General features: G+C 48.9%; 4 protein-coding genes across 4 annotated transcripts; 3 read left to right on the top strand and 1 right to left on the bottom strand.

Moving 5' to 3' along the window:
• The first annotated feature begins 47 nt into the window (after positions 1–47).
• BNIPL (BCL2 interacting protein like) lies at positions 48–7,944 on the top strand. The gene is made up of 10 exons (XM_088022272.1): positions 48–1,201; positions 1,415–1,510; positions 1,930–1,994; positions 2,199–2,423; positions 4,667–4,849; positions 5,035–5,137; positions 5,509–5,640; positions 6,456–6,542; positions 6,718–6,816; positions 7,297–7,944. Exons 1-10 carry the CDS (start codon positions 1,155–1,157, stop codon positions 7,331–7,333), a joined length of 1,074 nt encoding a protein of 357 aa, XP_087878398.1. The 5' UTR covers positions 48–1,154; the 3' UTR covers positions 7,334–7,944.
• A 108-nt stretch (positions 7,945–8,052) lies between these two features.
• CUNH1orf56 (chromosome unknown C1orf56 homolog) lies at positions 8,053–11,674 on the top strand. Its single transcript, XM_028088397.2, has 2 exons — positions 8,053–9,314; positions 10,114–11,674. The coding sequence occupies exons 1-2, from the start codon at positions 8,271–8,273 to the stop codon at positions 10,132–10,134; spliced, it is 1,065 nt and encodes a 354-aa protein (XP_027944198.1). The 5' UTR covers positions 8,053–8,270; the 3' UTR covers positions 10,135–11,674.
• On the bottom strand, positions 10,691–18,495 carry CDC42SE1 (CDC42 small effector 1). Its single transcript, XM_028088399.2, has 5 exons — positions 18,340–18,495; positions 14,920–15,234; positions 14,270–14,380; positions 13,473–13,561; positions 10,691–12,981 (listed from the first exon to the last, which is right to left on the bottom strand). Exons 2-4 carry the CDS (start codon positions 14,971–14,973, stop codon positions 13,487–13,489), a joined length of 240 nt encoding a protein of 79 aa, XP_027944200.1. The 5' UTR covers positions 14,974–15,234; positions 18,340–18,495; the 3' UTR covers positions 10,691–12,981; positions 13,473–13,486.
• Positions 18,496–18,887: 392 nt separating this feature from the next.
• Positions 18,888–25,407, top strand: MLLT11 (MLLT11 transcription factor 7 cofactor). Its single transcript, XM_028088398.2, has 2 exons — positions 18,888–19,438; positions 24,097–25,407. Exon 2 carries the CDS (start codon positions 24,103–24,105, stop codon positions 24,370–24,372), a length of 270 nt encoding a protein of 89 aa, XP_027944199.1. The 5' UTR covers positions 18,888–19,438; positions 24,097–24,102; the 3' UTR covers positions 24,373–25,407.
• Positions 25,408–26,219: the final 812 nt, after the last annotated feature.

Raw genomic sequence — 26,219 nt, 5'->3', positions numbered from 1 at the left:
CTCTGATAATGGTTTTAGCCTCCTCAAGATTCATCTCCCTTCTTCCTGCTGTATGGAATGTCTCCATTAACTTTTTTTGGGGAATGAAGAGCAACAGTCTTCCATCTCTCCTTATCCTCGGCTGATCATCTGTTTCTTCTTCCAGAACCTCCTAATAATGGCGTTCCCAATCTTGCTTATGCTCAAAAAGCATAGTCTTAAAACCAAAATGTTTTTTACCTTTTTTTTTCCTTTCTTTTTCTTTTTTTTTTTTTAAAGAGCAGCTTCCAGAAGTTATAAGGAGTCTGGAAGGGAAAACAAATTGCCTTCCTCGACTCCCCCAAGACTAGCCACTTTAGAAAATGTCCTCTCGTCCCTAAAACCCGCCCCCACATAGGCAGGGTTTTTCTTTTGGGCAAACCTGCTGCTTGGGAAGGGAAAGGAAGGGAGGTGGCAAAACCTGTTTGAAGGTAAGGTTACCTCCCTTCCACACCTCCCTCCCCTTTGGAGACAAGAGCAACAACAGTGAGACAGAGAAAAAGAACACAGAAGTGCTGGGGAGCTGGGACAGCCAGCTCCCAGACAGCTGCAAGTGTTTAAGGGAGACAGGAAGACCTGTGAAGATGGGAACCACGCAAGAAGTGGGAGAAAAGACGTTAGATCTTGGGTAAGTAAGATCTGGCTCACTTGATTGGAAACAAGCAACGAATAGTCTTGAGGGACTTTCCCACCATTCAGCTCTGACCAGGGCAAATCTTGGCTTCCTGGAAGAGACGTGACTGCAAGAGAATGAATTTGCAGGGAAGGGGTAGGGTGGCTCTAGGTAGGAAATGGGGAACTGGGGGTTTCGGGATAATTCCCTATCATTTTGTTTTTAAAGGAAGCTTCTCTATTTTGTGTCTGATAAAACTGTGCCTGTGGTCTGTTTTCCAACACCCACTCCCCAGAATGGCCCTCTGGAAAGCTGACCTAGAAAGAAATTTAGGTTCAGGTACTCCTTTCCCAGCAGTCTGTCTCCCTCCTTACCTTCTTCCCCCACCCTTCCACCTCTGCCATGGTTTTCCCTGACCACTCCCCAGTGTGGTGGAGGAAAGGCAGGCCTGACGAGGTGCCATCTTCCCTCCCTAACTGCCTGGTGACAGCTGGGCGGGTCTGTCAGGTTCCAGCCAGGTGTAATGTGGAATATCCCTACCCACTGTGTAGGCGGAGCAACACCACAGAGGTAGGTATGATGAGCTGGACATTCCATCTTCCCTCTGCTCCTAAGCCCCACAGGAGGGTTCATCTGTCTCCGGGAAGTGGTGGGTGTGGTAGAAGTATCTGTCCAGGAGACAAGCTCTGACGTCTTTTCCAGTGTCTCCTACATACAGCCCAGTTCCCTTAAGACACTGCCTAGTTGGTCTCATGATCACCCCCTCCCCCCGGGGACTCTTAGGGCCAGGGAGAATGCTGAAGCAGTGGGGCCAGCCTCATCCCTGAGACTTGGGGGACTGGAGCTGAAGGAGGAGTGGCAGGACGAAGAATTCCCCAGGTGAGGACTGTGAGGGATGCTCATGAATGGCGGGCCAGAAGGACGATTTAGGACTTGAAGGAAGGAGGGGTTCAAAGAAGGCAGAGGAGATAAGATAAAATCATGGCGGGGTGGTTGCTGGGTGGCTCAGTCAGTTAAGCGTCTGACTCTGGTTTTAGTTGATTCCACGATCTCAGAGTCTTGGAATCAAGCTCTGCCTTGGGCTCCGCACTCAGCAGGGAGTCTGCTTCCCTCTCCCTCTCCCTCTGTGCCCCCTCCCCCCCAAGTCCCTCAGCCCTGGCTCGTGTACACTCTCTCTCTCAAATAAATAAATCTTAAAAAAAAAAGAATCGTGCCTTGGTGAGAGGATTGATAAACTGATACCTGGCTTGATTCGTTTAACCTGCATTTCTGCCCCCCTTGTAATCTTTCCCCTCTAGGTTTCTTCCTGAAGAAGCGGACCCTTCTGAAGATCCGGACGATCCTGAGAGAGACTCACAGACAGGTAGGCCTCAAGTTCTTGATTCTAGGCCAGTGAAGGGCTGTGCCGCCCTCATCCGTTTGTGGTTCCCCTGCTCTTTCCTCAAATATCCCCTGTGTAAGTTCTTTAGAATTCACCCCATATATCACTACCATATGCAGGAATTCCAGCCTCCCCTGCCAACACACATATACTTTTCTATTCTTTTCTCCTCTCTCCCGACCCCAGGTACTCCCAGCACTTTAGCCTTGTGTGGCCCTCGTCCCATGCGTAAGCGTCTTTCTGCGCCAGAGCTGCGACTGAATCTGACTAAGGGGACTGGAGGCGACGGAACTTCTCCCACGTGCTCTGAACCTTCCTCTCCTGATGGCAGTTCTGACCTGGACGTAGATGAAGTGGAAACCCCGTCAGACTCGGAGCCCCTGGACAGTGGACATGAATTTGAATGGGAAGGTGGGAAAGAGACCTGAGGCCTGAGCCAGTACAAGTGGAAGCTAGAGTTGAAGCTCAGGGTGGATTTAATGGGACGAAAGTTAGAAACAATAAGGTGGGGACCGAGTGGTAAGGTCAGCAAAATTAATTTCCTCAGAACGGAAAGGTAGAGTCTGTAGATCCAATGTGAGAGCAGTCAGTAGAGAGGTGGGGAGGGTCCTTTGTTTAGGAAGCTTTTATTGAGTGACTGTTACATGCTATTACTGGGCGAGAACCAAGTTCTAAGGGTATGTAAGATCCATCCTACCCTCAGGGAGTTCTCTGTTTAATAAGAAATTAACACATATACAAATAAGTGTAGTTGAAGATTATGGTCTACATATGTATAGGAGACGGTCAGCAGGGATATGGACAAGGTCAGTTCTGCCTGAGAGGCATTAGCAAAGACTTCACAGAAGAGGCGATTCTGAGCTGGTCTTTATCAGGTAGCTGAGGCATTCTAGGTAGAAGAAACAACTTGGTAGGAAGAGGGCATGTCGGGGAATTCAAAGTATTAAGCATGACTATTTTGATACTAAGGAAGACTTTGTTTCTTCTCTACTCATGACACTTCCAACACCAAATGTATGGATTTTACCCACACCAACCACTTCTCCACTTTTCCAGACATCAACAGGGCATCCTAGAGTTCACCTGTGATGCTTGACAGGAGTTAGGACAGACCCCACAGGTTAAGGGCTCACCCACAAGATTGCCCTCGACTTCAGACACCAATCACATGTCCAAGTTGTCACCTAAACTTCTGAATCAGAGTGCTGTGTTAGGTTGGCCGGAGTCAAGTCATGGAGGTCCTTGCTTCCACACTGAGGAGTTTAGATTTTATCCTGTAGGCAATGAGAAATCACTGAATGGTTTTAATCAAGGGAGTAACATGATTAGATTTAATGGATCTAAAGAGGTTGGAAACAACCTAAAGGTCCGTCAGTAGAGTATTGATTCTTTTTTTTTTTTAAAGATTTTATTTATTTATTCATGAGAGACAGAGGGAGAGAGAGAGGGAGAGAGAGAGAGAGAGAGAGAGAGAGAAGCAGAGGGAGAAGCAGGCTCCCAAGGAGCAGGGAGCCCGATGCGGGACTCGATCCCAGGACCCTGGGATCATGACCTGAGCCGAAGGCAGACGCTTAACCATCTGAGCCACCCAGGCGCCCAGTAGAGTATTGATTATAATATGGTGCATCCATGCAATGGAATACTAAATACCAGGCAAGCTTTTTTTTTTTTTTTAAGCTTTTTATTTTTTAAGTAATCTCTACACCCAGCATTGGGCTCAAACTCACAACCCCACTATCAAGGGTCAGTGCCGCACACTCCACCAACAGAGCCAGCCAGGCGCCCCTAGACAACCATTTTTTAAGATGAGGCAGCTGTTTCCATTGCTATGGAAGGATCATGCAGAATTAGTGGGTATAGTATATTGCCATTTGAGTAGGAAAGCTAGGGTAGAAAACAAAGCTTGCTGTAGCTGTGGGGTATAGGGTGGAATGGAGTAAACAGACTAAAGACAGGGAAACCAGTTAGGTGGCTAGCACCAGGTGGGAAATGCTAAGAACCTGAATCAGGACAGTAGTAGTGGAAAGAATGATAAGAGAATATAATGGAGACATATGGAAGAAGATTTGGGGTCCAGTTGGCTTGAGGGCTGACAGAGAAGAAAATCTTTGATACCAGTTTTCTTTCTCAGCCAGCTAGATGGATGGAGTCGTTCATCCAGAAAGGAAATATGGGAGAGAGGAGGAAGAGAATGAGTTCAAATTACACTTGGGTCTGGTGGCTTGGAGATGACAGAAAGACACAAACTAAAGATGTCCACTCTAAGCATTTAGGGACACGGGTTAGAGGGGCAAATTTGGAATCATCACCTTACTGGTGGTTATTGAAGACATGGGAACAGATGAGCTCACCCAGGGAAAGGCGTGGAAAGAAAGAATCTAGAAAAAAAAATAATACTGGCAAGAGCCATGGACCTACCATAGTGCAGGGTTACCTCAAGGCCAGGGTCTAGTGAAAAAGTGAGGATCATGAGTCATAGGAAAGAGAAACGAGCAAGGCACTGGATTAATTGGACAAACTAGGGCTAGAGTCCTAGAAAAAAAAAACTGAGGAATGAGCGGTTAGAGCAATCAACTCTAGGAACCTGGGGAAGGTAGAAGATACTGAAGGCGTGCACCGTGCCTTATCAAGCCTTCCCCATCCCTCTCTTTCAGATGACCTGCCCCGGGCAGAGGGTCTGGGGGCCAGTGAGGCGGCAGAAAGGCTGGGCCGGGGTTGTGTGTGGGATGTGGTTGGAGAAGATGGCCGTCACTGGAGGGTGTTCCGGACAGGACAGCAGGAGCAGCGAGTGGACATGACTGTCATTGAGCTCTACAAGAAAGCCCTCTCTCATGGAGGTAATGGCTCGCATACGTGGAGGGGGAAGAACTGTGACTTCTTGAATCAAATGCCGAAGTTGGAAACTCAGTTTCTGGCTTCAAAATCCTTTCTGTAACTTCCAGAGACCCTCAGAGTCCCTCAGCCTCAACAGATGTACTGTCATACATAGTTGTTGACTGAATTTTCCCTTTGTCCTCTCCAGGTTACCATGGTGATGGCCTCAATGCTGTTATTGTCTTCGCTTCCTGTTACCTACCCAGCAGCAGCATCCCCAACTATACCTATGTCATGGAGCACTTGTTCAGGTGCGGCGGAAGCCCTGAAGGGCTCCAGGGGGATGTTAGGGAGGGAAAAGTAAAAAAGAACCCCCTGGGGCGCCTGGGTGCCTCCGTTGGTTGAGCGTCTGCCTGTGGCTCAGGTCGTGATCCCGGGGTCCTGGGATCTAGCCCCACGTCGTCAGGCTCCCTGCTCGGTGGAGATCCTCCTTCTCCCTCTCCCTCTGCTGTGCCCCTGCTTGTGCTCCCCCACCCCCGTCAAATAAAATCTTAAAAAAAAGAAAAAAAAAAAAAGAACCCCCTGCACGATCAGCAGCTGACTGCAGAGTCTACAATAATGTCCCTCTCGCTCCCCACAACCCCAAGCATGTACCTCCCTTGACAGTTGTGTCTCCCCCCAGGTATATGGTGGGAACTCTGGAGCTGCTGGTCGCTGAAAATTACCTGCTGGTTCACTTGAGTGGAGGCACGAGTAGGGCCCAGGTCCCACCTCTGGGCTGGATGCGCCAGTGTTACCACACTCTGGACCGGCGGTGAGCCACGAGGACAGCACGGCTGCAACTCCTGCTGCGCTTTCTCTTTCCCTGTTTCCATTCTTTCCTCTTCCATTTTAGTCCCTTCCTCTTTTCCTTGTCCCTCTACCACCCTTACCAGGCCTCTCCTGTCTTCTGAACTCTCAGAGTCAGGGAAATCTGGTTTCAAATCTTGCCTCTGTCATTTGCCTGCTCTATCATTTACCTTGGGCAAGTCACTTAACCTCCCTGGGACTCAGTTTCCTTCTCTGCAAGATGGCAATGATGATACCTTTGCCAGTGGCCATGGTGAAAATCTAGTAAATCGGTGTGGCGTGTTGCCGGGCACACAGAGGTACCCCTTCCTTTTCTCCCCGTCTCGCCATTTAGTTTACTGCCCAGGCCGCCATTGTCTGCTTCTCTCCGCCTTCATCCCTGACCCATATGGCTTTGTTCCCCATGATGTTCCTTTTCCCTTTTTCTTTCCCCCGCCTTCCCTTTGCTCACTTTTCTAGCTCATTCTTTTTTGTTTTTGTCCCGATTGTGGGGGGCATGGGAAAAGGGGAGTAGCCAAGATTTATGTGAGGGTAGGGCACAGGAGGGAGATGGGGCAGAGGGATTCTGGCAAGGGAGTTGCCTAAAAATGAGGAGCACGAAGGGCTAAACACGATGGGTGGAGCTCAGATTATAGGCCAAGGAGTGGGAACTAGACCCAACTGCCAGAGAAATCTAGAAACTGCAGATGTGAAGGAAGTTAAAGCACAGAACATAGCTCCACCTGATCGTCTGGCATGAAGGTGGAAGAAGAATAGAATGATTTCCTTCCTATTCTGCAGGCTCCGGAAAAACCTGCGCGCCCTGGTGGTTGTCCACGCCACCTGGTATGTGAAGGCATTCCTGGCACTGCTTCGGCCCTTCATCAGGTACCAGCTCTGAGGACAAGGACCTCCCTTCCCCCATGTTCAAAATCAAGATTAAGAAGATTTTGCCCCACCCTGGCTCTTTCTAGCCTTAACCGTGCTCTGCTTGCCACATTTCCCTTTGTAAGGGTCTCCAAGAACCCTCCTCCCAGTAACTTGGTTTATCCTCTCTTTTCAGTTCCAAGTTCACACGAAAGATCCGTTTTCTGAACAGCCTGGGAGAGCTGGCCCAACTCATCTCCTTGGATCAGGTTCACATCCCTGAAGCTGTCAGACAGTGAGTCCCCCGAGCTTAAGGAGAAAAGTTTGGGGTGGGATGTATAAAGCCAGTTCTTGCTTTCTTAATGCCTTGGGGGAGATGCAGAGGAACTAAAAGATAGAGAGAGGCCCTGCTTCCAGATGCTTCAGTATATCTGGGAAAACTGTACCCACCCAGAGAAGAAATTAAGGCCTGCATCCAACAAGAACAAATGAAAAAAAAAAACTATACATGTAAGTGCTGAGGCATCAGAGAATAAAGGAATATTTCACAGCACAGAACTTAGAGGAGATTGAGATCAGCCATAGAAGTTAAGAAGTCAAGAAGGGCAGTGAAGAGAAAACACCCAGTGGGGAGGTACTAGGGAACAAAGGAGCCTGATGACCACCAGCTCAAGCACCCAATCTTCAGACTCTTCCAATTCTTTGGCTTCTCTCCCAGACCAATGAGTAAAACCAAGTCCTGCTCCTGAACCATTTTTTTGTTTTTCTCTCCTAGGCTGGACCGGGATCTCCATGGCTCAGGAGGGACCTAGAGGAAGATGGGAACCAAGGGCCTTAGAACCAAGCAAAGATTAATCTGCCTATGCCCTAACCCTGAAACATCTGGCCTGTTCCCTAAACCATCTCATCCTCAACCCCAGTACCACTGGACCTTCACATTTCACTGGGGTGAAATTCCTCTCATGACCCTGCTTTCAAAGCAGGGCTCCAAGGTCCGGAACCTGATCTGCCTGGTGATCATCATTTCAGCTAGAGGGGTGCATGTAGTGGCATCCTGTACGGGAAAGGCGAAGGCTGTGGGTTTTGGTTCTGCTTCAGCTGCAGAACCTTGGGCAAATAACTGCATCATTCTGAGTGTCCTTTTCCTCCCCTGTAAATGAAGGTGCTAAGACCCTTTCCACCTGGGGCATTCTAGCAGTCTGTGAAGCTCGGTGAGAGGTGGAGGGGAGAGCAGGGCTTAACTGACCACACAGCCTGCTGGGAACCAGGAGTCAGCTCCCTAAATCTTGAAGAACCGCGGTTTCCTTCTTTGTCACAGCTGCTGCCTGGGAGTCTGGGAAGGAGTGCTTTCAAAACTTGTACTTTTGTCCTCTTGAATCAATTCAGATCTGTAGCGGTTAATAAACTGCGATGCGAGATTTAAGCCCTGCTCCGAGGAAGTGCCCTACTTGCCCGGGCCCCTTACATCACAATGCGTCCGTCGGTTATGGCACGGAGTTCTGGCCGCACTGGTTCCTAAGCTAAAATAGCTCAGCACCCCCGCCCCCGCACTCCCCCGCTCCACCCCCCGGCTGCTCTGCAAGGTCCTGGGGGAGGGGCGTGGCGCGCGCGTAGGAGTCCCCCTCCCCCCGCCCTCCGCGGGCCGCGGTTCAAACGACCCGCCGGGTTGAGAGCGGAAGGGAGGGAGAGAAGGTAGGAGTCCCGGCCTCCCTCGCTGGCCTCCCTCTCAGCCGCACATCGGCCGGCCCCATGGTCCCCGCCGCCGGCGCGCTGCTCTGGGCCCTGCTGCTGAGTCTGGGGCCCCGGGCGGCGGGGGCCCAAGGCCTGACTTCCACCGAGACGCAGCGGGCCAGTTTCCGCTTCGGGGTCCCCATGTCCCGCCGGACCACCCTCCGGACCGGTGGTCCCAGGAAGATGAAGGTAACAATGGAGGTTGAGGATGACGTCGGGGCCAGTGCCGACCACCTGGCCGGCCCGGCTGCTGCGGAGCTCTTGGCCTCCACAGTGGCCACAGGCGTCAGGAAGTCGATTGTGTCGTCGCCCGAGGATGATGAGTCTTTGGAAGAGGGGGTTGTGATTAACGCCAGAAAGAATAACATCACTGCAGCGTCTCTCAGCAGGAATTACAATACAGCGGGGGTGCCCAGCTCAAGGTTTAAAGCAAATACCCAGGAGCCTGAGATCAGTATGTCTTCAGACCTGCCGACCAAAATCTGGCAGCCTACTGGGGACATAATGCACCCTGACAATACCTTGAGCCGGTGGTCAACAGCAGGGTCCACCCCAAACCGGTGGGAACAGCCCTCGTACAGGACCCTACCACCTCCGGAGGATCTGCGGCTGGTGCTGATGCCCTGGAGCCCGTGGCACTGCCACTGCAGCTCAGGCACCATGAGTCGGACCCGGGCGGGGAAGCTGCAGGGCCTTTCTGGGCGCCTTCATGTTGGGGCGCTGAACCAGCTCCGCACAGAGCACCGGCCTTGTACCTACAAGAAATGTCCCTGCAACCGGCTTCGGGAGGAGTGCCCTCTCGACTCCAGTCTCTGCTCTGACACCAGCTGTACCACTCAGACCGCCACCACCAGTACCGCCGCCACCACCACCACCACCACCACTACCACCACCACCACCACCACCACTCCCATACCTCCCCTCAGCTCTAGAATCAGACCCACCCCCTTCTTTGGCACCAGCCCCAGCCCCAGTCCAGCCCTTGCTTTTTGGAGACGGGTCAGGATCGGGCTGGAGGATATTTGGAACAGTCTGTCTGCAGTGTTCACAGAGATGCAACCAGTAAGTGTTTGCATGAGGTGTCACTTGCCTCATTTGGTCACTGATGCATAATATACTGGTTACTCACATCTTTAGCCACTGAGTCCACCTATTTCTTGAGCCACTGCTGGTTGGTTAATGGGCAACATGTATCATTGGTCATGGGAGGATTATTGCCCAAATTGTGAAGGTTAGAGATGTATCAATAATGCTTGATGAAGATAATAGATATGGAAGATATTAATAGTTCTCAGTTTATTAATGCAATTTAAGAGTAACAACAGCCAATATTTGAGGTGTGCACTTGACCTGGATCAATCCTCACAACAATGCTGTGAGGTATAATTATCCCCACTTCACAGGTGAAGGAACGGGGGTTTACAAGCTAGTAAATGACAGTCACAACAGGATTGGTTGACCCTAGTGTTGATGCCCCTAACCACCACTATCCCAAAGAACCCCAGGGATTATTTCCAGCAATTTAAGAATTCTTCAGGAAGGATAGTCCTCTGCTTTACCAAATGAACTACCAAAGGCTCTGATTGAGAATAATAAAATATTCTCAATTGACAGGATTTTGGGAACTTTGGGGAGAAGGGAAGGACAATAAAATAGCATATGTGGCCTGTCATTTTGCCAGTTTTTGTCTTTCTCCTTGGGTATCCAATACCGTTAATTCAGTATAAAAAAGCAGCATAAACGGGGCAGTGGTGTTGAGGGAATGAGGGCTTCTGGGGAGGGAGATGAAGCAAGGAAGGGAAAAGAATATAGATGTAGTTATAACATTTCCCCTTTTTCTCTATTTTGTTTCCTTACCCAGATAGAGAGAAACCGCAGGTAATGGCCACTTCATCTGCAACAGAAGGTGTCAGCATCTCAAACTTTCCATCCCTTTCGATCCCAGTACCCACTGGATATTTTTAGTACAGAAAAACAAAACTAGAAGAAAAAAATTGTTTGGTCTTGTGTCTTTTTACACAGGTATCTGAGGGTGGAGGCCAGAAATCTCTCGAACCTTAAAACTGAACTGTGTAACCAGCAGCATCGGGCCTGATCCCTTCCCTTGCCCCCAGCATATTTTATACTCCCCCCCACCCCAGGATAAAATGTTGATGTTGCTCCTCTTCTTCATTTGCAAAATTGTTTTTAAACAAGTGATTTCTTTAAAGATTTGAAAAATCTCAGAAGAATGCCAAGAGGAGGGAACCGGAAGAACAGGGAGTTGAGCCCTTGAAAGATGATGGTGGTCTTCTTGCCTTCACAATACTTGGCCTTCTCTCCTTGCAAAGGGTGATGTTGGCACAAAATCCCATGTCGGCCACTTTTTAGCAGTTACCTTCATCAGCCATATTTATCCTTTGACCCAAAACATGCCTGTAGTGATTACTCTGTGACTATTTTGCTTAAACATTTTTTATTTGAAAAATGTATTTAAAAGTCCAACACATTTTAATATAAATTATGACTCTCAAACCCATTCCCATCACTTTTAAGTATTGTTCAAGTGATGGGAGCATACACGTTAGAAAAGGTGGCTAAAGGCAAGAGAATACCAAAGACGACTGTGTCCAAAAAGAGGCATTAGGACAAGGCGGAAGATAGGGGTGACCAGAGTCCACGCGTCCCCCATCCTGCGAACCCCGCAGATTGACTATAACCCTCAGGCTAGTAAGCTACTTTAGGACAAGATGAGCTACTTTCAGAACAACTAGCTAGACTAGAACAGAGTAAATTGGGAATGTATGACCAATCTTAGACCCTGAAAAGTGGCAGGAAATACACTGAAATTGGAACAAAATTAGAGCCTGTCACTATAGGTGGGCAAACCGGATGGATGGTGGACTCAGCAGAGTGGATCCTAGTTCCCGCCTTCCTGACCCCCTCACCGTCAAACAAGATGCTGCTTGTTGCTGAGCTAATGAGAGACCCCCATCCTGTCTCAGAGCAGGAGGAGCTCACTGGTCATGTTCTGCCTTCCTAACCTCCCTGCAAGGAAGGGGCCAGAAGAAAAAACACCTGAGAAGAAAAACTGCCTAAAGACCCTGCTCCTGCATTATTTTCCCACCTAACGCAGACTCTTCAGCCAGGTGGGGAGTGGGACCTGGTCTTCAGACAAAACTCCCTGAGTCTTATTTGTGTCTGGTTCTAGGACTGGGGCACAGAAGTAGAGCTTAAAGTCTGCAGAGGATAAACCTGGGTGTCTGTGGCCCTACTGCTTTTACTCTCTCCCTTCCCCAATCTCGCCATACTCTGTTCCTGCCTCCACACTGCAGGAACCCCTCCTCCAAACAAGAATGGAGAAGCACAGTATGCATCCAACAGAGACATGAACCCATGCAAGCACAAGCAACACACTGAATAAAGGACTGTTTCAGACATTATGTGCAGCCCTACAGAGCCTACTTTGCAAGAGGGCCTGGTTCATCTATGGCTCAGGCTTAGGATGAATAATGGGAAGGGCGTAGGGTGGGGAAAATACTTTAAAGAAAAATACCTTGAGTCTAGAGCAGTGACTCTCATCTGGGGGTGATTCTGCCTCCTAGGAGACACCTGGCAATATCTGGGGGCATTTCTGGTTGTCCTAACTAGGGTGGGCCAGATACACCACTGAACATCCTAAAATGCACAGAACAGTCCCCTATTACAAAGAATTATCCAACCCAAATGTCAGAAGTGCCTACGTTGAGAATCCTTGCTCTAGAGGTGTCCCTGCTCCCACGCGGTGAGAATCTTAAGATCCCTAAACTCACAGATGATTTTCAACCTACCCTCTCAATCTCAATGGTTAGGAAGTCCACTCTGAGACACACCTCCTAGTTTTGCAGCATTCTGAATTTCTCTCCAGATCCCTCTTCCTCCTCACCTGGGCCAGCAGGCAGATTGGCAGAGGGCAGGCCAGGTCCCCAAGACTTAAATGGGATACCATCAGGTTAAGACCCACTTCTTACCTTAGCTCTCATTCAGTGGGAAACAATAAGGTTCCTACTGGGGATGGGACTAAAGGTAGAGGTAGTAGAAGGAGGGGGGTAATTAAGAGAACTCATCTTAAGTTAAATTTTTAATTAAAAAAGAAAAAGATGTTGGAGAACTCACAGTGCTGCAGAAACAGGGTTAGAGGCCTACTAGACAAAGAGCTGGTAGTGGCAGAGAGATATCGAGGGACCGTGAGCTTAAGGTCTGAGATCTAAAGAGAAAGAGGAGACTAGGCAGTGGTCACCCTCCCACCCCCTGCTTGACCTCTGTTTCAGTTCAATCCAGGAGGAAAAAGGAGAAGGGCAGGGAGGTAAGGAGCTTCTCAGCAAAGCCGGCTTCAGCTTTGGTAATCTCACCCACCTACCCCATTTAAGGAGTTCCAGGTTAAGAATTTAAAAACAGATGGCACCTAGACCGTCATTCAGGAGAAGGGAACGCCTTCCAGGTTCCCAGAAAACTCCTATCTCAGATCCGAGTGTCCAGGGCTTCAGCTGAGCTCCTCTGGCCAACCAGTAGTCACTTGGTCAGTCCTGCTGCCTTGAGCCCATCTCCAGGAGGGGCTAGAGCCAGAGGAAAGAGAGGGAGTCCAGCCCCCAAGCCTTCTGAGGCACTAATAGGCAGAGAGGGAAAAGAGGGGCCCTGGGGTCACTGGTTCAAGGAGGGGGCAGCATCTCTTCTGGGCTGGACACGGAACAGAGGCTTCAGACAGCAGAACCTGATTAAAAAAGAAATTGAAGAAGGAAGATAAGCCTCAAGGAAGACTGAGGCGTCAGGGAGAAGGCACCACTTAGCGCAGACTCTTAACTATTTCTAGGGTGCTCTTTTCTTGATTTCTGTCTGCACCTCCCTCTCTTTCTGCCTTTCTGCATCCGAAATTCTTTTTTTTTTTTTATTCATTTGAGACAGAGAGATAGAGAGAGAGCAGGAGCAGTGGGGAGAGGCAGAGGGAGAGGGAGAAGCAGACTCCCTGCTGAGCAGGGAGCCTGATGTGGGGCTCGATCCCAGGACCTGAGCCGAAGGCAGAGGCTCAACCATCTGAGCCCCCCAGGTGCCCCTACATCTGAAATTCTTGACTCCTCCAACTCCTCCAATTCCTTCTTCCTCCTCTCACCTCCCATTCTTGCAGAGGATAGGGGTTCTGAGGCAGGGCATCAGGATGTGTTGACGGGGGCTGGAGGTACTGAATGGGTTTCTCTAATCACTCACCATTTCTGTTGGAGCTACAATCCCCTAGAATTGCTCCATGGCCTGTCTCGGTTTCCCTTGGATCTCATCTGCTCCTGAACTGCACCTGTCTGTGAAAAAGCACATGTGAGACCCTCGTCCTAAGTCTGGATATTGCACAGTAAGTGATCGCCCCTGTGCCCTCCATGGAAGAGGCTGACCCCATCTCCCTGGCAATAAAGTCAGTCTGAAAAGGTGAAAACCAAGAGCCATTCTTCCAAGAGAAGTCTCAATGTCTCCCTTCATACTGACTCTCCTGAGGGTGAGATAAAATGGCTCTCTGACTAATAAGACCACTCACAAAGGACTCTCATACTTATCTGAGTTTCACAATTGGTGAAAAGCCTCCTTCACTATCTCCAGGCCCATTTCCCTTATTTTGAGAGCAGAAAAGAGTATTTGACATTATTTAGGACAGGGGTGCTCAGCCTTTTTCCTGCCTCAACACACCCAGCCACGACATGACTTACTATGGCACTGGAATAGCAGTTAATTAACAGGGTTTTGGCTGTTGGAGAAAGCCCTCCAAATAAGTCTTGAGTCATATATATCCCCCATCCTGATGAAGAACAATATGCTAATTGTAAAAATGAGGGAGCCTAGGCCAGAGACCTGAAATGCCAGGTCTCAGGTTTATGCAGCTGGTGACCAGGACTAGGATCTTAGTTCCAGGATTACTTCCCCACCAACTATTTACCATGTCCCCAGCTTACACTTCAAAAAAGGGGAAAGGTTCTAGGCCACAATCCCATATCAATCTCTCCCCATTCTCTTGTTACCATGGCAAGTCCATCTCCGGCCCCCATCTCCCCAGAGCCAATGTGAGTCAGGTGGACAAAATTCATTGGTTCCCCAATCATGGTCCGGTCAATCCGTCTCCTCTTCTTCTTCTGCTTAGAGAAGACAGGGGAGTTAGGTCTGAAAGTGGAAGAAGGGAATAGAGTCTTGAAAACCACTAGGGGAAGAGCTAACGGCCCAATGGGCAAAGGTATGTGGCATTGCAACAGGGAAATCACTAGGGTCTGAAAGGCAAGTCTGGAACAACATAAACACAGAAAGGACACAGGGAGGGTGGTGAGGGCAGGGGCCTGCAGAGTGAATACTAGACAAAGAAAGGACATATCCAAGTCACCTCTGGCTGATGAGGAAACAATGGGGAAAAGTAACAGGCATTAAGCTCCACCTACAACCCCTGCCCAGCTCAGAATGGACAGAAACAGGAAGTGCTAGCTAGGACGATTCACTTCCTCTGTCACCCAGTCCCCCTGGATTCCACGCACACACCTGCCTGGCCAGAGAGACTACCCTGACGGAGAGGGAAGCAAGCCGCTTGCTTTCTAGGCACCAGATCGTGGGTGGTGTGTCTGCCTCACAGGCCCTGGGAACTGATTGTGTGAGTGCCAGGGTGGGGTTGGGGCTGGGGACTCACCGGCTGGGGCTTCTCTACCACGCAGCAACCCAGTTTGTGCCAAAATTCACTCATGTTCCCTGATGGTTCCAGTTTCACTCCTCTGCCTGAGGCCCCAGAGGGCTCTTGCTCTGGTGCCTTGACTGCCCACTCCTCAGTCCCCTCCGGTGTAACAGCCACCTGGGTCTGCTCAGCTGCACGGGTCTGGGGACAGCAGAGTCCAGGGTACCCCTGGCTGGGCAGGGAGGGTCAGCGTCTCGGACCCTGAGGGGATAGCAGGGCCAGTGCAGGGTGAGCAGGCGGGCACGAGGTTATGTCTTCCTCAGACGCAGAACTCTGGTTGAGCAGAAAGTAAAGAGAGAAGAAAGTTAGTGCGAAATCCCACCTCTACCACCGCCCGCTCCTTGAGAAGCCTCCTGATGAGCCCAGATCTTCTCGTTCCCCTTAAAGTCCCGAATCCTGCACCGAATCCTAACCCCTCCAAACATAAGGACCTCAGTTTGACTCCCAGAGAAGGGAAAAGATCCAGAAGGGCACCAAGGGGTAGAGGAGCAGTAGCTGCTGGAACCAAGGGGACAGAAGCATTTAGGGTAAGGATGGGAGGGGCCGAAGGATGGTGGCAAAAATGAGTACAGTCTGGGGGCGCTACAAGCCCCACCTCCCTTCTCCCTGGGTTTAGGGCAGAAAGGGAGGGGCAGTTAAGTGACTTTGAAGAGGAAATGGTGGTTTTTCTTTCTCACAAACAGGGCCTCCGCCCTTGTGCCTCCCTTTTTCCTTACCTTACCCCGAACATCTAGATTTTCTTTAAGACAGAGACCTTGACTTGCCCAGGTTGCAGGTGACTAACTGCAGCAGGCTGGACTTCAAGTAAGACTTTTCCTACAGTGAGGAATTTCTTCCCTCTCTATTCCCTGCCCTTGCTCCTCCTCATTTCCCTCAGCTGAGATCTAACCTCTCTCAGAAGCCTTGAGATCCTTCCTGAAGGCTGTCTCCAGTCTGTTTATCTGTGTCCTGCGTGTGCACTCCCGTGTGTGCACTCCCATGGCATGGCCGCATCTGTGCGTGCGCATCTGGTACAGATCATCTGCACAGGTTGTACGTACGTGTACCAGGTGCCATCTGTTCCCCGAGGAATCTTTCTCCGGCCTCCCCACCCTCTTCACATGTCCCATCGTGCCACTCTGCTCTGCCTCACACCCCGTAGGGCCCAGGCCTCCCCACCTGCCTCCTCCCATCATGCTGGGACCTGTTCTCTCCTCCCTCCTCACCACTTCCATTCAGCCAACCAGACATGAGGAACTCTGCAACAGCGTTAGTGTCCAAGGAAGAACTTCCTCCCCTTTTCCTCTCTCCCAGCCAGGGTAGGGCCCATCCGGGTTTCCTCTGTGCTCACTGCACGTCCCCAGTCCTATGATACAGGCAACCTCAAAGCCTCCAAACAGGGCCGTTTCATGGATATTACACTCTAGCATGAACTGGAATCTCTCTCCCTTCCAGGCCTGGAGCCCCGATGCTCTGGCACTCTAAACTGATCTAAGAACTGAGCGGATTTTTTTTTTTTTTAATAGCTCTGGGATGAGGTCACAGGCACACTGAGATACAGCTTGAAGGAGAGAGAAGGACCCAGGAGCCTGGGCTTTCGCTTGCTTCCCCTCCCACCACCGGAGGGGAGCAGTAATGGGACGGGGCGGAAGTCAGAACACAGCTGTCCAGAGAGGGGAGCTGTGGTCAGTGGGGAAGTCAGTCAGTCACAGGGTTTGTCGCAATGGTGGTGGTGGCGACTGGTAAGGGTTGCAGGCGGGGGAATGAAGAAAACAATGAAGAATCAGAGGAAACCCCCAACACCACCAGACAGACTGTACAGAGCATGGACTCTCCCCCAACACCCCTTCTGAACAAAGCTGAGTGGACAGAAGTGGAGGGTGGGAGGGGAGAGGAGAGAAGAGGGGAGAAGAGAGGGAGGGAAAGGGGCAGTGGAGGGAACAAGGACGTTTCTGTTCCCTTTCCAGGGACCTGGCCAGAGCTGGGTGGAGGGAAAGCGTATGTGGGACTTGGCACGAAAGGGCCAATGATGATAAGTGCCCAGGAAATTCCATTCCCTAGGACATAGAACATAAGGGTCTCTGAAACTTGGCAGTGGGGTCAGAGTGTGGAGAAGACTGGGCAGAGTGAATGTGGCAGTTGGGGGGGGGGGCGGGCGGCAGGGCCAGAAAAGGAAGTAAGGGCAACCGGCTGCCACTCTCCTTCTTTAAAATATCTAGAGAAGAGTGGGTTGAGGAAAAATGAAGTCCTGGGCTGCTTAGCCCAGGAGGAAGAGGCACCCAAATTCACTGTCCACTATTTTAGTGTGCCCTGCCCCCACGCCCCCACCCCCCAGCGGAGGGGAAGGGGCTGGGAAAACGGCAGGAGGAATCAGCATTCGACTGCGTAAGGCCATATTCTGACAGACAAGTAGCACCGAGAACTGGGCCAGAGTCCCAAATAGGAAGGGTGAAACGTGGAGCTAGGAGACACCAAGGTCACACTGGGGCTTAGGAGCTTCCAAACTATTGGGGAGTGAGCAGGAGGAGGGATGGCAGAAAGGTTCCAGAGAGGAAGGATGTACAGAGGTAGTTCCCGGGTCCCGTCCTAGCCCGAAACCGGTTTTCCCGGTCCCGCTGCCTTCAGCCCCAAGGCCTCCAACCCGCTGCCCGACAAGCCTTCACAAGCAGCAGCTGGAGAAAGAGAAAGAGAACTGAGAGAATGGAGTGGGCAATTCTGGCTCCAAGCCCGGGGCTGCAGCTGGTTCCTTGTGGAGACCTCCAGACATGGAGGGCTGCTGAGGGGCAGCAGAGAAGTAGGGGAGCACGCACTTTCCAGTCAAGTGACAGGCACCTGACCCAGCACCAACTGTGTCCTTCCCCCAGGAAAGGTCTTGTGGGGGCTTACGAGGAAACACGGCTAGGACCTAAGCTCCCTCCCCAGTAGATTCAGAGTCCCAGAGACTCCATTTCTGCCCGCTCCCCAACTCTACCCAGATATCCTCTAATCCTCCCAACGCCGAAGTAGGACTGGGATCTCGCTGGGAATCTTTCGGATTCACTGTCTTCCGTGGCTGCTTCGGGCTCAGACTTAGCCCTTCCAGGGCCCCGCTGTGCTACACTCAGTCCCGCACACGCCACCACCGCGGTTAGTGAGTCTCCAGGAGAGTTTCTCCCCCTCTCGCCTCCCCCCGCCCCGGCCCCCCAGGCCCTTCCTGCCCTCTACTCTACAGCGGCTTCGGCCTGCGCGCCACACGAGCGGCGGAGTGGATGGAGACATTTACTCAGGGAGCGCACCCGTTCTCCCACCGACCCAGCATCTCGGCAGCCCTGGCCTCCCTCCTCCCCCCAGCATCCGGTGCGTCTCCGCCCGGCAGGGCAGGCGGGGCGCGCGGGCCGGGGACCCACGCGGCGGTCTCACCTGGCGTGCTCCGGCATCGAGGCGTACGGCTGCAGCGGGTGCGGGTGCGGGTGCGGGGGAGGGGGCTCCCGCTCCGGGCCCGCCAGTGTGGGCTTCCCGGGCTGGTTCCGCGGCGCGGCGCGGCGGGGGAGCCGAGGGCTGGCCGGCAGAGGTGGGGCCGGCTCAGGGCGGAAACGGCGGCGACGCGATTACGAAACCCGTCCGGCCCGGAGCTGGGCGCACTGCTCCCCCCTGGACTGATGAGGCACTGCACCACGCGGGGCCGTGGGAGGGGGCCCGGCAGCCCCCGACCGCCGCCGCCCGTGCTGCGCGAGCCGGGATCTTGGAGCCCACGAGGGGCTCTCCTGAGCCGGGCCCCCGAGCTGCGCTGCCCGCAGTCGCACGTCCCCTTTGCGCGCCAGGCATTGCGGGGCAAAACTAAGCGGAGCCCCCAAATCCCCCGGACCCAGCCAAGTTTAGAGATTCTCAGTCACCCACCCCCCCGCCCCATACGCATACACACACCCCCAGTCCTCTTGTGCTCTACCCAAAGTGGAATGGGGCTAGGTGTATTTACTCATTGCGAGGGTGCGGAGGCGAGTCGCAAGAGTAGGGATTGCGGGGAGGGGTGGAGGATTTTTCTGATTCTCAAAAATAAAATACTTCGTGACTTGAAATCCATAAATTGGGGAATAAAGGGACACTCCTCTATTGTTATCTAGAGCTAAGCTTTTTAATCCATAAGCCTAAAATTAGGGGACAATTAACTGCTCATTCATTGCACCCCAGTCAGCATGGGGGTGCTGTAAGAGCTCGGGAATAATTGTGCCGACCAATAAGCCTACGGAGATGCTTTAATCCTGTCTCCCTCCCTAAAGTGTTCTGGAACCTATCATTTGAATTAGCCGAGTCAGGCAAGGAGGGGGCGGGGAGTCCTTCCGCCCTTCTTAGGAGGGGCTGCATTGCAGGGGGAGACTGAGCAGATAGACTCAGCCACAGAGGGAGAGGGAGTGAGAAGACAAAGCCGTCAGAGCCCCAACAGCTTTTTCTCCAGCCCAGAGCAGACGCCGGAGCCCACTCCTTCCATCTTTGGAACACACCAGTAATTCACTGATAACAGGTAAACTGAATTGAGGGAAGGGCGGCAAGGGGCTGCAAAGATAGAAGGGCAGCTGCTTCTGGTTAGGTTGAAGACCCTAAATTAAGGATAAGGTTTGGGGGACGGCTCAAGAGGAGAGAAGGGGGCGCTATGAACAATGAGTAGTTTTTTGGTCCCCTTGTCGTATCTCTTTGCTAAGATCTCCATCCTTGCCTTCTAATCCACAGACATTAATTTCTAACAATTTACATGGAGCTATCATTTCTCAGCATTTATCTCATTTCAAGTATCTCTTTTCCTATAATTTGTGTTATGTATTTTATTATCTTCAGTCATTATCTGTATCTTCTTTTTCAAGCTATAATTTGTTTTACCTGTTTTTTGATGACTCTCTAGTCTTCCTGTATTGCTCCAGCCTGTACTTCCCTATATTTACTTCTTTTTTTCTGTAGTGTTCCACTGATGTGTCTACCTTCGCCCCAAACCGATTTGTCTCCATAGGAGGGAATTTGGGGGAAGGGATGAGATAATATTGAAAGTAATCCTGACCTCTCTTTTTAACAGTCTCCCACTCCCTATCTCCAGCCTTTGCTCCAAAGAAAGAGGCAGCTTGAAGTAGGAAGGTGGGAGGCCTCTATGTTGGAGAATTGCCTGATCCCATATTGAAATCAGTACAGCCCACAAAAGCTACATATGGTGGCAGATTCTGGAAAAGGAACGCTTATTTGCAGCTCAGTGGGAATAGATGGGAGGAAGACATGGCTAACAGGAAAATCCAAGACCAGAATGAGGCAAACATACTGCGATGCCAGAGAGCTTCCATCCCCTCCAACCACCATCCCTTGTCCTCCTCCCCACCCCCACCCCCACCCCCACCCCCACCCCCAAGGCGGCAGCATGACACAGCAAGGCCCTGTTGGGCAGGCCTTGGATTCCCACAGAGGGTCTAGACAAAGGGTATTTGGGTGTGTCTGTGTGGCTCAGAGGGAGTGTGTCCTTTTATACCATGTATTTGCTAATCATGTATCTCTAAGAATAGATGGTGATATTTAGAAATTACCTTTGCCTAAAATATCTGGATAATTTAAAATGAAGGACCGTTAGAAGTATTTATTGAGCACATATTGTGGTCCAAGCCCTTTAAGGAATGTAAAGAAAGATGAGGTTGGGTGGAGAACATTTGGGGAGGGGAAGAGAAAGCTTGCTGGAAAAGGGACCTCTTGGCAAAATTTGGAGATTTGGGAATTAAATCCGTACTATATTAAATACCAAAATTACATTACTAATGAATGTAATGTAATGTAGGTGGTATTTTAGTTTCAATTTTCTGTGTAGTCAGTGTTCTTGACTTGATTTTAAATGCCATACATGCTTGTGTGAGTGTCTTTCTAGAATGCATTTGGTACTTTATGTACATGTCTCTGAGTCAATGGCATAGCCAGAAATTTTAGGCCTTGTGAGTTAATATTTCACAAAATTTCCTTTAGCATTTTTAATTGCAAGACACACTCTGCCAGACACTCAGGGATTGTTGGACAATTTTTATATATACTCTGGTTTTAAGAAAAGGACCCAGTTTGTCAAAGAGCTTTTTCCCTCAGACTCTAGCTTGCTCTCTACTACCTTTTGCATTTTCATCATTCAAATCAGAATCACAGGAACAATCAACCCCTAATCCATCGAATATCTGTTCTTCAGGAGCAAGTTTTGAGAATATTGGTATAGGATTATATAAAACTGTGGACAACTATTTATGTGCAGCACATCAAAAAAGGACCAGATTGAGAATGAGACCTGGATCCAACTGGCTAGAAGGCTTCAGAAGTCACTAGATAATTTCCAACATGTTTTCTTTTTTCTTTCCTTCTTTCTTTCCTTCTTTCTTTCTTTCTTTCTTTCTTTCTTTCTTTCTTTCTTTCTTTCTTTCTTTCTTTCTTTCTTTCTTTCTTTCTTTCTTCTTTCTTTCTTCCTTCCTTCCTTCCTTCCTTTTTCTTTCTTTCTTTATTCCTTCCTTCCTTCCTTTTTCTTTTCTTTCTTTTTTCTTTTTCTTTCTTTTTCTTCCTTTCTTCCTTCCTTCCTTTCCTTCTTTCTAAATATACACTATGTTATAGCACAGAATATATTTATTCATTTTTAAAGTAATCTCTACATCCAACATGGAGCTCAAACTCACAATCCCAAGATCAAGAGTTGCACAGTTCACCAGCTGAGCCAGCCAGGCGCCCAAACGTGTTTCCTAGTTTTAAAATCCTATGGGTTTTTAACCCCCTATGATTCTGTTTTTTAAAAGTACATATTATGTGCCCAGCATTATACTAAACTTGCTCTGGAGGGGACTGATAAGGGAGGGGATATAAAAGAAGCCAGCAAGGTAGGCAAATAACTGGTAATCTTGGAGGGGAGGGAGGTGTGGGGGGGAGGAAGGAAAGAAACAAAATCAGAAAAAAACAGGACAAAACAATCCCTGTGGTTAGTCAGTAGTCAGTAACACTGATGATTCCTGAGGTTTGCATCTTGGGATCTCTGCAGTCCCGGACTGAAGCCGGAGTTGGTAGGCTGGGAGGTACAACCATTTTTTTTGTACCCCTCTTTCTGTACACGTCTCTGCAGATTACTGTGGAGATGATCAGAGCTGAATTATCATAGGATGATGACCTCACCTTTCTAACATGCTCCCCCACCCTGTTCCAGTCCCCACATAACCCTCCTTCTAAGCAGCTTCTCTGCTGAGTAATGCTCAGTTCCCAGGGTTTATTTTGGAGTCTGAACCTCAGAAGAGAAAGAGCAACTGACAATTGGCTTTTAACGTTAAAAACATCCTAAGCTGCCCACTTTTTCTAAGCCCCTACACTCACACATAACTGTGCTCTAGATTAAGACTTTGTTTTTTGGCCTTAGTTGAGATGGTTCACATTATCTGGGGTTATAGAATTTCTGTAGTGTAGTGGTTATCATGTTCGCCTAACACATTTTATGGAGGCAGTTAGGAACCTATTTAAGGCCACTATTTAGGAGCCTCAAGGCCTGGTAGGAGCCAATGGAGTGTGCTGGGAGGAAGGCCTTTTAAAATGAGGGTTTTATTTTTGGAGGCAATGGAATGTTCTTTCTCCTTCTTTGGGAACATTTCAACTAATGCTTTTGCCCCTTCCCTTGGCTAGTAACCAGCAGGGTGCAGGAGATATAATACTCATATATCGGGGTGTGGGTGGGATGAGCAGAAAAGGTGATAGGAGCACTCCTTAAAGCATGGAAAAGTATCTAATCCTGACAAGGGACTTTCTCCTTCCAATCTAAGCTCTTACTCTCCTTACCCGGAATTTCCAATCCATTTGCTCTCAGGTATAATCTAGCATTGGGATCAAAGAAAAAAGGTCTTGTTAGAGCACAGGAAAATTCTCTTAGCACCTGGGTTTTGTTTTGAAGGAGAGGTAGGCTAGAGAGAAATACAGGCTGTTAAGGCTTATTTATGGGCAATAGTGAGAGAAAATTAATCAACAGCTTCGAATGTCTTTTGTGTGCAAAACCCAGCACCTATGAAGGTATAAAGTAGACTGGTTTTTACCTTTAGAGAAACTCTGTTTCTTGCAGGAGAGAGACTGTCCCTATACAAGACACATAACTGATCTGTAGCCCCAAACTGATAATAGGTAAAACTCTACAGGGTGTTGGCAGAGATGCTGGAAGATACAGGGTAGAGGGAGCTGAGTAATTTTAAGGAAGTCCTCTTGGAAAGGTGAGTTTATAGTAGGGTTTAGAAGGCAGGGAGGAAAACAGAAAGCAGAAATGTCATGGAAGCCCTTTATAGAGGTACCTATTAAGCCAAAGTCAAGAAGTTGAGGATTTTCTAACATAAGAAGGATTCAGGGGAAAGATTCCTCTAAGGACTTGAATTCTTCTAGGGACTCCTCCAGTAGTCTTGAAACTTAGTTATTTTAAGATGGAGAGTAGAGAGGAGGTCTCAGATTGGTGAAAACACGTGGGATGTGGGGAGAGCAGCATACCTGGAAAGGGCACGGAAGCTCCACACCCTTTCCCTATGCCCCTGGCCTTGTGCATCTCTTCCATCTGCTGTTCCTGAGTTACAGTCTTTTATAATAAACTGGTGATCTAGTAAAAAAAAAAAAAAAAAAAAGATGGAGAGTAGACAAAAAAGCAGAAAGTAGAGAAAGGTAAGCAAGAGAGGAATGAGCATAACTAGCAGAGAATGTGCTACTGCTAGGAAGGTTGGGGCCAAATTCTAGAAAGCCTTGAAAACCAGACCCAAGATTGACGTGAAGGAGTAGGCAGTGAATTAAGTCATTTCAAGATGGGGAGAAGTTAGGAAATAGTAGAAAACCATCATAGAGGCTCCAAAGCTTGTTCTAGGGAACTTGGATCATGTACAGAGGCCAATGGGGATGTAGAGTTTTTTTTTTTTTTAAAGATTTTATTTATTTATTTGACAGAGAGAGACAGTGAGAGCAGGAACACAAGCAGGGGGAGTGGGAGAGGGAGAAGCAGGCTTCCCACCGAGCAGGGAACCCCATGCGGGACTCGATCCCAGGACTCTGGGATCATGACCTGAGCCGAAGGCAGATGCTTAACGACTGAGCCACCCAGGCGCCCTTTTTTTTTTTTTTTTTTTTTTTTTTATGAAGAGGTTGCTGTAGCATGAAGACTGACAAGTGGTTTCTTTCTAGGAAGTTATGAGGGACCCCGTGAGTAGCCAGTACAGCTCCTTTCTTTTCTGGAGGATGCCCATTCCAGAACTGGATCTGTCCGAGCTGGAAGGCCTGGGTCTGTCAGATACATCCATCTACAAGATCAAAGACAGCAGCGCTGGCAAAATGACCGGGCAAGCAACTGGAGAACAGGAGAAAAACTCCGAAGGCGATGCCCTCCTTGAATACAGCACCTTCAACTTCTGGAGAGCTCCCATTGCTAGTATCCACTCCTTTGAATTGGACTTGCTTTAAGCCCAAGACTTCTCTCTCCCACCACCTTGTCCTTACCATCTTCCCTCTCAAGCCCCTTCCTTTCCACCCTTTTCTCCTATTAATCTTGCTCTCTCCCCTCTATTGTGTTGAGGTGGTGCTGATGAATCTGCCAGAGTTGTGTTGTATTTATTTATTTATTTATCTATCTACTTATTTATCTATCTCTCTATCTTATCAGTTTCTCTTAAAAGCCCTTAAGCCTTGAAGAAAAGGGTTCAAGCAGTGGAGTATTGGATCACAGGGATTCCTTCTTTCCCCTCCCCAGATACTAATTCCAGATAACAGGCCTGGTGGGGGCACCAGAGAGTAGTACAGTGGTACAAAATGGAGGACCGATTTTTTACTTCATTTTAATCAGCCTTAGAGATTGATCAAACCTAATTTCCTGCTCTGAATCAGTAAACACAAATCTTCCTTCCAGAGTTGATGAAAACCTTAGAAGTTTTAATTTGAGATTATCTGCTACAAGACAGTAGGATTTCTAAAAGGCTAAGGTGATAAGTCTCTTGCTATTTGATCCTGCTCCTTGTAATACACTTTTTCTCAGAGAAATTGGGGGTAGTTAAAAGTATAAAACAAGAGGAAATAATACATCATGGAAAATTAAAATAAGGGAAAGCATTGAATCATTTCAGAAATAACTACATTCTCAAAAGGGTGTTCCTCCTTCAAGCCTACTCACTTTATAACCCTGCTCCTAACTAAAAACTCTTGAGGAAAATGACTCCAATTTCAATTCCTAAGATGCGATCTTACTGAATACTATGATAATTTGTAAGGTTTTGACTCTGTTTCTAAAAGGCATAGAGTTTGGCCTTTAGTGTTTTAGTCTTGCCCTTCATCTGCAATGTATAATACTCATCAGTGGGCCTCAGGCACAGTTCTTCAGCTACCTTGAGACCATGAAATAATCACATTATAACCCTACACCTTGTCCCCCCATTCCTTCCAAAATTATTGCTGCTGATTTGTGCTGCCACTTACTCATTTCTTTAATAAAGACATTCAATCCCATGACTGGATTCTAGTTTTCTCTCTCTTCTAAGAGAAGTGTATAGATCTCCGAAATTAGCCTTGCTTTCCCCTTACACTAGGAAGAAAGCTGCAACCAACCACTTTTCTACTTGCCCATTGACTACCAACATACCGAGGTAATAATAATTCTAGATGCCTCAGAAGGCACCTGTGTTACCAAATATGCTCTTCATTATCTTAGTCTAGGTGCCTAAGAAAAGAAACTAATTCACCCAAATATGTTTATCTGCTTATTTACAGCTCGTCTCATTAAAAAACAAAACCCAACTCTTTCAACTTACAAATAGAGGATGTAAACAGGAATGAAACAAGATTTTGAGTCTCAAAAAGGGAAGCCGTAAATATCAAAATGGATCGAACATGGGCAGTATGCCGTAAATACTTTAAAGATGACAATAGCAAGTTCAGAAAAGGTAGACGCGAAAAACTTAGGCTTTGAAAGGCCCACCATAAACGACAAAAGCCAAAATCTTAAGAGTGGAGCCATGACGTGTCCTTTCCAATGTTCACTTATTTTTGAAGGGCTTCTTTCCCGATTTCTCGCTGCCCTTAGTTAGTGGCCATGGGTGAATGAACATGGCAATCAATTGGTATGTAAAATGTGTAAGTGGATTTGCAAACTCAGGCTATATCCCCTTTCAAGCTCTAAAAAGAAATGAATCCATTATCTGGTCCACGGTTCCGGGGTCCTTACATTCATGCTGTAAATTGGAAATAGCACCAGAGTTTAATTCGAGCTCCAAAGCCGGGGACGTCCCAACAGTTTCACCCGAGGTACAGACAGGGAAACA

The sequence above is a fragment of the Eumetopias jubatus genome, unplaced genomic scaffold (genome assembly GCF_037043125.1).
Source record: "Eumetopias jubatus isolate StellerSeaLion01/CBP00866 unplaced genomic scaffold, mEumJub1_p1.0 scaffold_4, whole genome shotgun sequence".
NCBI lineage: Eukaryota > Metazoa > Chordata > Mammalia > Carnivora > Otariidae > Eumetopias > Eumetopias jubatus.
This window is presented reverse-complemented; position numbering and strand designations above follow the sequence as displayed.

What these genes read in the sequence shown, in the direction of transcription:
- BNIPL (XM_088022272.1), top strand. Translation starts at nt 1,155, where the DNA reads ATGTGGAATATCCCTACCCACTGTGTAGGCGGAGCAACACCACAGAG. An exon ending in TGAGAGAGACTCACAGACAG is followed by an intron (nt 1,995 to 2,198) that starts GTAGGCCTCAAG and finishes TCCCGACCCCAG; the next exon opens with GTACTCCCAGCACTTTAGCC. An exon ending in TACCACACTCTGGACCGGCG is followed by an intron (nt 5,641 to 6,455) that starts GTGAGCCACGAG and finishes CCTATTCTGCAG; the next exon opens with GCTCCGGAAAAACCTGCGCG.
- CUNH1orf56 (XM_028088397.2), top strand. Translation starts at nt 8,271, where the DNA reads ATGGTCCCCGCCGCCGGCGCGCTGCTCTGGGCCCTGCTGCTGAGTCTG. An exon ending in TGTTCACAGAGATGCAACCA is followed by an intron (nt 9,315 to 10,113) that starts GTAAGTGTTTGC and finishes TTCCTTACCCAG; the next exon opens with ATAGAGAGAAACCGCAGGTA.
- MLLT11 (XM_028088398.2), top strand. Translation starts at nt 24,103, where the DNA reads ATGAGGGACCCCGTGAGTAGCCAGTACAGCTCCTTTCTTTTCTGGAGG.
- CDC42SE1 (XM_028088399.2), bottom strand. Translation starts at nt 14,973, where the DNA reads ATGAGTGAATTTTGGCACAAACTGGGTTGCTGCGTGGTAGAGAAGCCC. An exon ending in TGGTAGAGAAGCCCCAGCCG is followed by an intron (nt 14,381 to 14,919) that starts GTGAGTCCCCAG and finishes TTCTCTAAGCAG; the next exon opens with AAGAAGAAGAGGAGACGGAT. An exon ending in CCGGAGATGGACTTGCCATG is followed by an intron (nt 13,562 to 14,269) that starts GTAACAAGAGAA and finishes GCTTTTTCACAG; the next exon opens with ACAGGTGCAGTTCAGGAGCA.